Source organism: Helianthus annuus, chromosome 17 (genome assembly GCF_002127325.2).
Source record: "Helianthus annuus cultivar XRQ/B chromosome 17, HanXRQr2.0-SUNRISE, whole genome shotgun sequence".
In the NCBI taxonomy this organism is placed as follows: domain Eukaryota; kingdom Viridiplantae; phylum Streptophyta; class Magnoliopsida; order Asterales; family Asteraceae; genus Helianthus; species Helianthus annuus.
The window spans coordinates 119,773,416-119,788,332 of record NC_035449.2 but is presented as its reverse complement, the minus strand read 5'-3'; the positions used below and the strand labels follow the sequence as shown (position 1 = coordinate 119,788,332).

Genomic DNA, 14,917 nt, shown 5'->3' with positions numbered 1-14,917 from the left:
ATTTTTGTAGGACTCGTTGTTCCTAGGCCGAGTCTTTTGAACATTGATGAGGGCATGAGGTTAATGCTAGCCCCAAGGTCGGCTAGTGCATTACGAACGGGGGAGTCCCCGATCGAGCAAGGAATTGTGAAGCTTCCGGGATCGATTTTCTTTTGGGGGAGTTTGTTGAGTACGAGGGCAGAGCATTCTTCGCCTAAGTTAACTAATTGCAACGTTTCAATTTTCTTTTTATGAGTGAGGAAGTCCCTCATGAACTTAGAATATTTAGGCATTTGGGTTAGGACATCAATAAAAGGAACGTTGACATGCAATTGTTTTAGTAGACTTTCGAATTTTACGAATTGCTCATTGGTCTTTTGACGAATTAACCTACCAGGGTACGGAACTCGAGGAGCTTTGATAGGCTCTAATGACGGAGGGGAGTCCTTTTCTTGCAGAGGTGGTGGTGTAGTCTCCTCGGTTGGCGGTGGCGCTTCCGCATACCCCACGGTACGGTTTCGTAACGTGATGAGATGAACTTGCGCCTTTGGGTTTGTTTCGGTATTGCTTGGTAATGCGCCTGGTGGTCTCTCGGAAAAATTTTGGGCTAGTTGACTTAATTGTTTTTCATGTGGGCGGCGATTACCTAAAAGTCCCCCGGAGCTAGAGTCAAGTGTCTGCCTAGTGTGTGGCAACAACCCATTATAGAAAGTGGATACTTATTGCCATATCGCAAGGCCGTGATGTGGACACTTTCGCAATAGCTCCTTGAAACTTTCCCAAGTTTCATATAAGGATTCCCCGTCCTCTTGTGAATATGTATTAATTTCAGTCATTAATTTAGCCGTTTTAGCGGGAGGGAAATACTTATATAGAAATTTTTGGGCTAGTTCATCCCAGGTGTTTACCGATCCAGCTGGGAGGGCGTTAAGCCAAGCTTTTGCTCGGTCTTTTAGTGAGAAAGGAAACATTCGAAGGCGGATGGCGTCATTTGATGCTCCATTGATCCGAAAGGTATCACATATTTCTAAGAAATTAGTAATATGTAGATGGGGATCCTCGTCCGCAAGCCCATGGAAGGTTGCGGAGTTTTGGAGCATTTGTATCAAATGCGGCCGAAGTTCGAAGTTATTGGCTTCAACATTCGGTGCATTGATAGCGGCGCCGAGGTTACCTACGGTGGGTCGTAGATAATACATATGAGTACGTTGATCCGCCATTGGGGGTGGATTTCCCGAAACTTTCTCTTGGTTTTTGGCTTTTAGTCTTTTTCTGAGAAAGCGTTCGGGTTCTTCTAGAGGTTCTTTTATGTCCTTATTAGAACTGGAGCTCATACACTACGTAGGGATGACGTCTGGTTCCAAGTCCTGCAATAAAAACAAAAAAGAATGCTGGTCAGAAGATTCACCACGGCCCCGTGTTCAGTGAACACGGCCCGTGGTCGGAGTTACAGTGATTGTTTTCCAGATCCCAGTTACTGGAGAGTTGGACACGGCCCCGTGTTGCACCGACACGGCCCCGTGGTCAGCCTTCTGTAACTTGGAAAACTAAAAACTGCCAGTAACAATGCTGGGCACGGCCCGTGTCCGACCAGGCACGGCCCGTGCTGAGCTCTGCAGAAGCTGAAAAACTAAGAAAATCCTAAAAATTAAAAATAAAAAATAAAAAGATGATTAGGCCGTTGATTCCTAACTTTCTTAAAATCCTTGTGTCCCCGGCAACGGCGCCAAAAACTTGATGCGTGCGAAGTGTAGTATATTTTTGATGTATATTTTAAGCCCTTTTTACACTTTTAGCCAAGTTTTAAATTTATAAAACACGATATTTACTAACACTAAACACACATATGGGCAAGTGCACCCATCGTGGACGTAGTATAGTGTTGGTAAGATACCGAGGTCGTCCAAGGATACAAGAGCTTTTAGTACTGGTTTATCCTCAACGTCTAATCAAATCAAAATGTTAGAAAAGGTTTTTAAACTAAGAAAATAAAAACTAACTAAATGTTGAAAAATAAAAATAAAATAAAAACAGATAGACAAAATGAATCACTTGGATCTGACTCATGTATTAGTATAATCTTTGATTATTTTCGCACTTTTGAACTTGTTTAAGAGATTAGCTTAGTTATTGTAGTAGGCCCCTCTTTTGAAGGCGATGTTACCCTCAACCCAGTAGTTTGAGTCAGCAAGGATACAATCCTAAAGGGTTGGATTATTGGAAGATAATGAATTAAGTTATTAATGCAAATTTTGGTAGGCCCTGCTTTTGGCAGTGAAGTTACCCTCGGCTAAGTAGTCTGAGTCAGCAGGGATACAGTCCTAAATAGCCGGGTTATAGTACTAATAGTAGTTAACTTATGAGGGGGTCAAAGAGTTTGGATCCCTGCCATCCAATACCTATGGGCATTGAAGGAGATCCTACTAATTTGACCCAGGTCCCTTGCAGGACCTCTAAACGCTGAACAAGGGCAAGACCCTTACCAAACTGTTCCCTTAACCCCCGACCAGGTAGCCAACATACCTCCATATAGACCGTGGAGATATGAATGGTGAAAATCTTTTATTTTATATAGACAGTAAAATAATGCCAAGACACCACGGACAAACGATAAGGAAAGATCACCTTCAACATAAGCAACTAGTTATTAAAGTCATTAATACAAAACCAAATAAAAAGTGCAAAAGATTAAAAATAAAAAGTATTATACTAAACACTTGTCTTCACCAAGTGATGTAAGAGACTTAGGCAAACATGGCCTTGATTGTCAAGAACTCTTACGATCAATCTTGGATCCCGAGACGACTCACACACTCTATGATGGACAATGGATGATGGTGGTGGATGATGGTGTTGTGATGGTGGTGGGTGGTGGATGAAGTGTGAGAGAGGTGGTGTGCCAAGGGATGAGTTGCAATGAAGCCAAGCACTCCTATTTATAGGCTGAACAGAAGGCTGGGCACGGCCCCGTGTCCGTTGGACACGCCCCCGTGCCTGTCTGACACTCTCTCTCTTCATTAATTGTAATTCGCAATTACAATTAATGCGCCTGCTGTACTTTCGCCACGCCCCCGTGTCCGATGGACACGGCCTCGTGGTGGGCAATAGAAGCTTCTATAGGTTTGTCTTTTCTGCTGCTTCTTGGGGACGACCCCATGCTGGCTGAGCACGGGGCGTGTTCAGTCTTCTGCCTTCTCTATTTTGCTTGGGAGGATGCTGTTGAGGGGTCGGGCAATCCACTTATGTTCCTTTTCTTGTATTTATGTTAGATTTAGTTGTATTTTTGCTTCTTTTGTGAATTTGAGCTCATTTAATCCTGAAAATACAAAAGGAAGACAAAAACACTCTTTTTCCCAACATTAGTACTAAAAAGGGTTAGTTTTATGCCTCATTTGATGTAATTTATATGTTGCATTTTACACACATCAGAGGGCGAGCTATATTTCAAGCAAAGCGGAAAGTATTATACGAGGACTAGGTCAGAATTTCCATTCAGCAGAAGTCCCAGGATAATACCCCAGATATCACTGAGTATAAAGACCTAGTATCCCAGAAAGAGGGACCTTTCAAACAAGATTTCGGGGGTTACCCATATATCCAAGAAATTGTTCCCCACGATATAAGCAAGTTTGAATTTTTAGGTTTATATCTCGTCACAATTTACTAAATGTGCAAAAACCTACTGGCATATCCACAGTGAGATTGTTTATCACATTTTTTACTTTCCAATTCTTTAGCATGTTGTGATAGTCCACTGATGTACTATCATTTCCTCTTTTTACAACAAAAACTCATTCTTGATTTTATCATGTTTTTGGCTTTTTCAAATTTTCAAATGTTTTTGGATTTTCTGAAATTTTTACTCCCCCTAAAATGCAAACACATTTTTTTTTTAAATTTGAAAACAAACTGTACAAGTAAGTTGACAACCGATATCGAATCGCCTCAATTCGCCATCCACTTGGCATAAACAATCAGAACTCCCCTTTTCAACAAACTATTTTCTCATTAAGATTTCAAAACACTTAAGTTTGTTTTAATCAAAATGATTTTTCTGGAAAATAAGTTTTGTTGATTTTACCAGTTGTAGGGACGGATTCATCATCTTGTTCATTCAACCACTTGTATGAAGATTACATCAAGTTCAATTTATTGACCTTTACGAATCACTTGTATCACTTGTAAGAACAAACCTATGTACCAGTTGTAGAATACGGTCACTTTTCAGACTACGTGTAGGAATAACACATCTACACAAATTCATGTTACCAATAAAGATGCCGATTCCTGCTTCACGCTTACCTACCTGGAAGCTCCGGCAAGTCACATCCTGTAAAATTTATCAACATTAAAATTCATTCACACAATCTATTTCAAGAAAGATGCCGATTCCTGATCCGCGATTACAAACTTGGGATCTCCGGCAAGTTCAGATTTTTAAGGGAAAAGAACTTCCACCCAAGTCTGACTGACCTTGGGTGTTTTTAACTCTTGTTCAGTTGGGTTATAAGTTGCCTTCTTTGTTGCATAAAAATCTTTAACCCCTTTGACATTTCCCTTGATCATTTTCCCAAAAATCTTTTTAACATTCCCATTGAATGTTTTCTCAACATCAAACTCTTTCTTCTCGGAGTAAAACTGATCCGAGATTTCAACCTTACCAATTTTCTGTTTGAACTTCTCATCCTTCAATGATGGAAAATTATCATCATTCACTGAAGGCACTGAGTTCTCTTCTTTAACCTCAATTTGTGGCTCTTCTGGCTTTGTGGAACCAGAATCATCGCCGACTTTTTCATCTGACTTTTTAACAACCCACATTTGGTTGTCTTTAGCTTTCTTTTTGTAAAAATTGTTCTTTGAACACTCACCAACTTCATAAGTTGAATTTTCAAAAATTTTGAATTTCTCAGTTGGTGATTCAACATCGACAACTTTTTCTTTAAGTTTTTCAGAAACTCCCTGTTTTGTCTTAGTATTTGTCGGACAATTCCATGCAATATGACCAGCTTCATTGCACTTAAAACAGGTTCGAGTATCCTTTCTGTGAAAAACTCCAGTTCCTTTTCTTTTCTTCTCAGCAAGAAAATCCTGGTTTGATTGTCTCCAGAAAGGTTTCTTCTGTTCTTCCTCATCACTTCCTCCTGAAACAAATTCTGTTTTTGTTTTAGAATTTTTCTCATTTTTATAATTTTCAGGTTGAATAAAACCAAGACCTTTCTTTTTGAAATTACCGTTATGGTTTGGTTTCTTTTGAAAACCAGAACCAGAACTGTAACCTTTTTTCTTGTTTAACCGTTGTTGAACTCTTGAAGTGTATTTTTTAGGTTTTTCAGTAAGATTTAAATCTCTTATTTCAGAAATATTAATTTCTGTAATTTTGAAAACCTTTTTGATCATTTCAAATCTAACACTTCTTATTGGAAATTCTTTGTCAGAATATAATTTGTCAGAATCATTCAAAGTATATGCTACTTCGAATGTTTCATCATTCAAATTTGATTTTGATAACAAAAACTCTTTACTGTAAGCCAGTTTAACCATCGGTTTTGAACTATTGACTGACGAACTTGAACCTCCAGACTTAGACTTCGACTCAGACTCCTCATCTGTATCCAACACCTGATCGACCACCTTTTTAATTAACTCAGACTCATGATCAGTGTCAGACGATGTGAAAGTGACGTCAATGTTTTCTGGTAATTCATCAGTTGTTTCAGATTTTAGCTTTATATTGACTTCTTTTTGGACTTGCTCCTCATTTGGTTTCCTGGGAGACTAACCTTCCCAGATCGGAGGCGGACACTTGTTATAGCTAACAGTCGGTTTCTTACCAGTATCTTTCTTCTTTGGCTTCTCATCCTGAAATGCTTCGAAACCTGCAACAGTTGGATAAATTTGATCAATAAGATAATCAGAACTAGAATAACTCTGTAATAATCATCTGATTCTCTCATTCTCAATTTTCTCGGTCTCCAACTCTTGCTTCCACTTTGCACTTTCTTCGATGTAAAAATTTATAGCTTTCTGCTTCGTCATCATTGTAGCATTCATCATCGTCAAAGCATTTTCTCTTTCAGAGTTTGTCTTTTGAAGACCAGTTACTGTTCTGTTCAAAACGTCATAAGACTCTTTCACATAGTTGAGATTGAACAGCAATTGTTCCTTCATCTTCTCAAGCTCAGCCAACTTTTCATCTTTTGCTGCACATTCTTTGCAAGGTTCTAGACACTTTGAGCAAGGCTTGATGACTTCCACAATCTTTTCTACTTCAATAATCTTTTCAGATTCAACAACTTTTTCAACTTCAGTCACCTTTTTAGCTTCACCAACCTTCTTAGCAACAATTTTAACTTCTTCAATTTGAACAGCACTGTCAGACTTCATTCGATTTTGTTCTTTTGTTGCTCGTCTCTCCTTCAGCTTCTCCAAGTGTTCTGCAAAATAAAAATGAAAACTTTCAGGAGAGAGATGAGATTTTGCAACATTAATATGTCTTTCTTCTTCATCATCACTGCTGTCATCAGTTGGTGATTGATCAAACTCTATTGACTTGTCAGACCTATCATCCGAAAAATCAGAATTAGATGGTGTTTGATCAAAAATAATTTCTCTTGCTGAACTTTCATCTGAACTTTGTGAGCTTTCGTCTGATGAAACAGACTTTTCTTCTTCATTCTTCACATCAACACCAATGGATTTCATCCACTCGGTAAACATATCTGGTTCTTTCACAATCTTAGCAATGAAAGCTTTAAACTCTCCTTTCTCATCTACAAACATATCCCAGCTAAAGCCTTCAGGTAACCTTTCATCATCTTGATTGATTAAGCATGCTTTGCTGTCAAATGAAATATATTTGTTCCAGCTAAAATTTTCTTGATTCACCAAACACGCTCTCTTTGAATCCTCTATCACTTTTCTACCATGAGCCACTTGTGGCTCTTGTTGTTGTTGTTGACCAACTTGTTGATATATGGCTTTCCGGTAGTAGTCATCTTTTCCAAATGGATTCTTAGCATCATTTGTTTCTCTGTTCTTGCATTCCCTCTTGAAATGACCTTTCTCCCTGCATCGAAAACAAGTAACTTTAGATTTATCAAAACCTAAAGTAGAAACATGTGCATCAAGAAAATCATTTCTTCCAGTAATCAATTTGAACTTTTCTGCTCTTCTTAGGACACTAGCAAGACACCATTTGATGTCCATGAGCTCCATTTCTTCAGCATTTATCTGATCGTAATCCTCCTTTGTCAGCATAGGATTTCCGATCCTCCCTGCAACTAAACCCTCATAAGATTGTAGCACCGTTGCAAGTAACGCCATGTGATCTTTTGCAATTTCTTCAGAAAAGCTTTGACCATCCGGAAGATTCAATGCAATGTTGCACTGTATCACACAACCACCACTTTTTGTGCTTTGAGAATGAAAACTTGCAGTTGAACTCTTTGGATTCACACTTGGGTATGAAGATATTCCACTGCTGTTGTTTGAACCTTGATCAACACTTTCTGATGAATTTCCAGCACTAAAAGCAGTTTGAATCTTCAGGCTTCTTTCAACTTCTGGAACACTACCTTTGTAATACATTTTCATGTCTTGTTGACCATTCGGATTGTTCATCCTTGCAATCTTTTGTTGTTCCAGATCTTGACCCTCAATCTTCTCAATGAACTGAGAAATAGTCAAACCATCATATTCTCCGATGTTTTTCAAAATCATCAAATATGTACCCCACTCTTTCTGAGGTAAAGCGTCAGCCAACTTGTTAACCCATTCTTCACGATCTTTGGTTATGCTTAGCATTGACATAGATCGCACTAAGCGACAATATCTTTCAATTAGTTTCTTTGTATCTTCCCCGGGCAAACTAGAGAAGAGATCAAACTCTTTCTTAAGCAGTGCCTTTTTACTCTTGATCATCTTTTCACTTCCTTCAAACTTAACTCTAAGAGCATCCCAAATTGATTTTGAGGTCTTGTCATGTTGAAGCAATATAAAGATGTCTTCTTTAATGACTTGTTGAAGTAGACTAATCATCATCTTTTCAGCTTTGTACATATCTCGTTCTTTGTCACTGAATTCCGAGATTTCTTTTTCAACTTGCAGATCAGTACGTGGTAAGACATACTTTTTCAGAATACACTCCCATGATCTTAGATGGTTAGCTTGAACCCAGTTTTCAAATCTGTCTTTCCATCCGTAATACTCCTCAATGCTCATTAGCTTCGGGGGTTTTTGTAATGTTCCAGTTTCGTTTTCCAAATTCATGTTCTGAGCAATGGAGGTCGGAGATGTGGCAAACGCGTTGTAAAATTCTTCATTCATGATTCGGTATCACGTTTTTCAAACACAATTCTTTTCAAGCGAAATAACCAATTCCAGCAAAATATCCACTCAAGCGAAATCACCAATTTGAAATTTCAAGCGAAATAACCAACACTTTCCAAGCGGAATACTAATTCACAGCTTCAAGCGGAATCACTGATATAACTTCAAGCGGAATCACTAGTTTGGAGCGAAATAACAGATTTCGCTTGAACTTTCAAGCGGAATTATCACACTGAAGCGAAATTACTGATTTCGCTTGATAATCTCAAGCGGAATACAAACTTTGAAGCGGAATCACAAGATGTTCGTTCGAGCGGAATCAGGTCTTTGGTCCATTTCTATCATTTTTAATCCGAATTTTGATCTAATTCTTTCAAGGCTTTGCTAAAATGTAGTTTTGCACAATATGTGAGAAAATTGGCCGATTTTTACCGTGAAAACTTGTTTAATTGATGAAAGAAGGTGTAGAAGTAAGAAAACACAATGAAAACAAGCTGAAATATGCAGAACTCCTCCTCCTGAGCTCTGATACCAGTTGTAGGATCGTGCGTTGACCTGAACGAGTTGTTCAGAGAAGTTTTGATCTGTTTCAAATGCGGAAAATAAGAAACAGACTTAGACACAGCTTGCAATTCACTTAAAACACCTTTCTGATTGATATAACAATGAGTACAGTCAAAGGATAAACCGGCAGCACCTCGGTATCCAAGTTCACAATCGATGCAAATGATTTCGCTTCAATGATATTTATAGGGTGGAGATTCCGCTTGAACCTCCTTCAAGCGAAATAAGATGATAGCTGATTCCGCTTGAAAGTTACCAAAGTCATTTCAAGCGGAATTACTTCCTCAAGCGAAATCACATCCTTTTCAACCTAAAATCTACTATTCTCTCGTACAACGTGCCCTGATCTAACATATCTAGTACAAGACTCGATACAAGACGAAGTCGACAGATGTATGCACTAACCATATATATATATATATATATATATATATATATATATATATATATATATATATATATATAGTGTGAGGTTCATTGGGGAACATTAAAAAAGTGGGGAACCAGGGAACACTCTTAAAAATTTAACTTAACATGTTAAAAAATTACTTTTTTTAAAATATTTTTCGACGCTTCTCCTTGTATATACTTGTAGAAGCATTTTTAATAAAAAAAAACAAAAACTAAAAATATTAAAAAACAATTGAAAAAAGGCTATTTTTTTTTTACAAAAATTATTTTTTTATTCTAATAGTTTCTACTCAGTTTTATAAAGAAAATCGCTGAATTTTTTTTTAAATTTGGTTTTTAACATGTTAAATTAATTTTATAAGATATAACTGTTTTTAAACATTTTTTTTATATTTTTAGTTTTTTATTTTTTTTGTTAAAAATGTTTCTACTTGTATTTAAAAGAAAAAGCGCCGAAAAAAATTTAGAAAAATATTTTTTTTAACATGTTAAGTATAATTTTTAAAAGTGTTCCCCAGTTCCCCACTATTTTAGTGTTCCCCAATGAACCCTCCCCTATATATATATATATATATATATATATATATATATATATATATATATTGATATTCCATTATTTTTATTTATTTCATATTTTATTACCCAAGAAGATCCCACACAAATAAACAAATGAAACTACAAACCTGAAGCATTTGTTTGTGTTCATCAACGTTTGCTTGCGTTCGTTTGTGTTGGTCTATGTTCATGAACACTTGTTTGTGTCCGTGTGTGTTCATGAAAAGTCGTTTGTGTTTGTATGCATTCATAAACGTTCGTTTGTGTTTGGTACCTAAATTAACAAACGAACACGAACAAGTTCATTTAAACAAATACAAACATAAAATCTCGTATGGTAAGCGTTCATGAACACATGTATGCCCCGAACACGAACAAGGTTGTTCGATTCGTTAGCAGCCCTGGATGGAATCCAACTCAAATCATGCATTTTTAAGTTTTAATTGTTAGAGCAATGTTTTCCTTTTTGTAATGTTTTTTCTACATGTAGTTAACACTTAAAAGGCATAACCTTAAAAGTGAAACCGTGCCTTTTTTTGGAATGAATTGACCAAACACGATTAAAAAAATGTAATTTTCAGACTTTTGAGATCAGAAGTTCTTCAATTGTCTGAAAATGAGCTACAGAAAATAGAAAATAAATGTTGTGACTTTTGCCGAAATTTACATGTTGACATAATATGTATGTTATAAATTTTTGTGCAATATTGCTAGTGTTTTGGTATTTTTATCTCTAAGGGATGCAGCTCTCAGATTCTATTCACAACTTAGAAAAGTTTTGTCATCTTGAGGTTAAAACTATGTCGTTTTTGTATTTAATTAACCAAAGACATTGCATAAAAGAAACCTGGAAAGTTGTTGATTTCATGTGGTTTTGAGATTGAAATGGCCTACACAGTTGACCTCAAAAGTCAAACTGTGTTGATGGATGAAATGGACAAAACCTTTTTTGAAATGTACTTTTTTTTTTAAATTTAGGCTTTTGAGTTCAGCCTCATTGTTGTTTATATTTATGACATGACTCTTCAATGTCTTCCTGTATGTACAAAAAAAGAAAAACGAAACATGGTCCATTGACCTGCAAAAGTCAAAGCTCTCTTTTTCTTGGTTTTGTGACAACAAACAATTGCAATTCAGGAGGGTTTGTGATGGACTTTTCATCATGCTCAAGAGGGAGGAGAGTTCACTGGTCTACCACAAGTGGCACCACAAAACTGCCGCCACTTCCACGACAGAGCAACTTGGACAACCTGCCGTCTTACATCAATCCAAATGTGACTGACACCTGGACCTGGAGTATGTTTTTTAATGGAGTTCAAGATTCTGATTGTGCTCTCTCTCTCTCTCTCTCAAGAAACCAGACCTTGGCCCATGAGTACTATGCAAATCCTCATACTGGTGCACACATGATTCAACCACCAAGGGCAGAGTCAGGTTCACTACTCAACAGGTTGGGCTTTTGACACTGATGAAGCCCATTTGATTTCATATTTCTTGAAATTAAATCCGATGCACAATCAAAAGTAGAAAAACAATAAAAGGATCTTCATTTATCTTATGATATTAGGAATTGTTGTCTGAGACATAGTTATTGCGGTAAGTTGTATTCTAAAACGTATCAGCTTATTATTATTATTATTATTGTTATATCTTTTAAAACAGTTTCAAATATCATCAATATATGTTTAGGAATTAATTAATCAAACCAAGCTACATAGACAAGTAGTACCGTTACACAAGTCTACTACCAGCATTACAAACAAACAATCAATCATAAAAAAGAAACAAGGGGTATTCTAGTCACCAGAATCATAAGGTGGGCGGCAATTGGTTGTACTGAAGAATTCGATCAGGGATTCGGTGATACAAGAGTCTCAACGTATATCGCTCGCCTAGATGTATACTCAAAACTCGGAGAAGAAAAATGGCGATAGTGTGTTGTGAAGTCCTCAGAGTTGATCTTTTTGAAAGAATTGTTATCCTCATCCAAAACGGCAAGCCAACTGCCGGTACTCGCTATGCATATACGCTGCTGCTGCATAGTAAAGTTATCCTCATCTAGTGGGTCGCAGAAAGCAACCACCTTCACCCACCCATCAGCGTCCGTCATCCTCCACAGATTGCTCTGCTTGGAGCATATGTCCTTTATAATTATGGTATAGGATACATAGAGGTGGAGGAATCCATTGAGAAGGACTAAAGTTGCACAATAACTCCTAATATCATCATCCGGAACAGGGGGACAACATATTTTCCTAAAAGTCTCGGTCTCCACATCAAAACAGATAATCCACCAATGCATTTGCCTTTGAGCGGGCATATAAGCTGACACTGCGAAATAAAGGCATTGGCCACATAAAGTAGCAGGAGACCAAGCGTCGCAGATATCAGCATCAAAATCAGTCTTGATCTATCTCCATGTATCCGATGTGTGGGAATAGATATAAGCCCCAAAGTAACCCCCGCAGGACAAATATAAAAGTTTGTAATCGTTAGAAGAAGAGTCCTTATAGAAACCGACAACATCAGCATCGGGACAGGAAGCAGAGTAGTCAAAAGGACTATGCGGGTTAGACGACAACTTCCTGGAGACGCCTGTAAATGGATTCCAAAAAACTAGCTGAGAAGATTCCCTTAAGCCTAAACATACCAATCCATCCAAGCTTGATAAGATACAAGCTTGTTGGTTAGGCTTAGAAGGGCAAAGCGTGCGTAAGGTGGGTCCGTCAAGTATGACAACCTTATAGTCGTCGATGGTGGTTCCGTGGAGCCGGAGGTGCATCTTGCCGAACGTAGGTGTCGATAAAAACGATTTCCACTGTTTGCAGACACACCTGCAACGACCTATGTCGGACTTAGCCGCAACTCTTGGTAGTATCTCAGATTCAATTAAACTAAATGGAAGCTCATCAACCTTCGTCTTCTTAGTCCACATGTTCTTCAAATCTGCAAGCAATTGAAGAAATCGCCGATTTTTGCAAGCAATTGAAGAAATCACCGATTTTAGGTTAGGTTTAGTTAGGGGGTGTTTGGCCTAGCTTTTTTAACAAAGCTTATAGCTTTTTTTAGCTTTTTTTTTTTTACAAAATAAGCTTTGTTTGGTGTTTGGTTTAGCTTTTTAAGCTTATGCTTATTAGCTTATATAAGCTAATTTGAATAAGCTTATTTGATGATGGTTTTTTAGCTTATTTGAAGAATCTTCTTTGTGTAAGGGGCAAATGATATAAAATAAGCTATAAGCTAATCCAAACACTTAAAAAGAGCTTATCAAATGATAGAAAATAAGCTATAAGCTAGTTTAAAATATAAGCATAAGCCAAAAAATAAAAGCTAGGCCAAACACCCCCTTAACAAAGGGATTTTATTAACCGAGACCTTAGTTAATACGGAGATTTTTAAGGAGGTTTTTTAGGATTTCAAATTTCATATTTATTTCCATTTATATAATTAAAAAAAACAACAAACAAACCAACAACAATAATAATAAAACTAATTTATATATTAAACTTCCATAAAATAAAAAATAAAAATAAAAAAAATTCTCTCAGCCCAACTTTTAAATACTAAACTTCCTCCCCTTGTGAATACCGAACAAAATTATTATTCTCTCTCTCTCCCTCTTTTAAGAAATTATGATTATTTACGTTATGTCTTGACACCTATAATCTTATGTTTTGTATTTGATATTGGATGTTATATTTAAATGTTTCCCTACGATTCGATGAAAGTTTCCGGTTTAAAAACTATATTGCAATGTGTAAATCCGATGTAGGAGGCCCTCGATATTTGGGGGGTTTTTTTTCCTTATTTTTAACCAAGATTGGTAATGACGGACTATGATACAACATACATGTGTCTGAATGAGTGATCGTAGACCATATGAGTTTTAGCATGTCGTAATAAGTTCTAGCCATAATGAGTCTTAACGGAAGCACTAAAGTGCTATGATATTCCACTTTTAGGATCTCATCGAATAAGGTAAAGTAGTTTCTTACATGTTTGTTATAGTAAGCCCCATTTCACACATAAAAGATACATGACAACACAACAAGACAATAACAACATCATCATCAACACAAGGAAAAAGTAAAACACAATCTTAGAAACGTTGTTCTCAAACCATAATATAAGGCCTTAAAGGGCCATAAGCCTAAAATATTTCTCAAAAGGCATTCCATTCCCTCAAAATCATTCCTTCCACACCCCATGTTTTTTTTCCATTCCATCCCCTCTTGCACCATTCATCAACAAAACCACAACCCACCACCTTCGCCACAACCCACCACCCACCACCGACGCCATCACCGCCACCCGCTACCACCTCACCCTGATAGCCGCCGCCGCCACCCACTCGCCACCGTTATCACCCACAGCTGCGACCAACCGCTAACGTCACTTGCCGCCGCCACTCACCACCATTATCGACGCAATCACCACCGCCACTACCAACCGTCGCCGCCGCCACCAACTGTGACAACTCGAACTTTAGACTTGCTTTGTGTAACGATATGTGTTTATGTGAACCTTATTTGATTAAATGAATGTTACAGATAATTGTTTAAATGTTGCGTTATTGGATCACACAACACTACACCCGATCCATAAATCAATTGGGCTTTACTATTGTTGCAAACCCACTCGGTCCATGTAAGGGACTCGAGATCACAAGCCGGCCCAAGTGAGGTTTCGGCCCACCCTCACCTCACACGTATATGTTCATACACACATCTTAGGGTTTTAGTTTTACAATCTTTGCAACACACACACAAACTCTCTCTCCCTCTCGTTGCTTGGAACCCGACGGCACAAGAATTCTATTCGGATCACCCTTGTTTCTTCTCCAATCCGGTTAGTGATCATGTATTGATTGATTGTGTGTTATGATTTGTATGTTGATGATTGCTTGATACCGAAACTTGTTGTGTATGATATTATTAGATTGGGTCGATAATAGATAATGTTCATGTAATTGGCTTGCTCATGAAATCGGATATATGTGTTTTGTATGATGTTAATCGGCTCATGTGTATAGTCAAGGGTCACAAGAAATCGGATGGTATGATATAAGTTAAATGGA

The 14,917-nt window shown here is 37.4% G+C and overlaps 1 protein-coding gene and 1 non-coding gene across 2 annotated transcripts; one reads left to right on the top strand and one right to left on the bottom strand.

The window, feature by feature from the left end:
* Positions 1 to 714: 714 nt before the first annotated feature.
* Positions 715 to 821, top strand: LOC118489437. Its single transcript, XR_004887457.1, has one exon. It is a non-coding gene; the product is annotated as a small nucleolar RNA R71 (small nucleolar RNA).
* An 11,429-nt stretch (positions 822 to 12,250) lies between these two features.
* On the bottom strand, positions 12,251 to 12,775 carry LOC110924851 (F-box/kelch-repeat protein At3g23880-like). The gene has a single exon (XM_022168836.1). The coding sequence runs from the start codon at positions 12,773 to 12,775 to the stop codon at positions 12,251 to 12,253; it is 525 nt and encodes a 174-aa protein (XP_022024528.1).
* Between the last annotated feature and the right edge of the window lie 2,142 nt (positions 12,776 to 14,917).

Excerpts from the sequence above, each read along its gene's own strand:
- LOC110924851 (XM_022168836.1), bottom strand. The coding sequence starts at position 12,775 with ATGTGGACTAAGAAGACGAAGGTTGATGAGCTTCCATTTAGTTTAATT.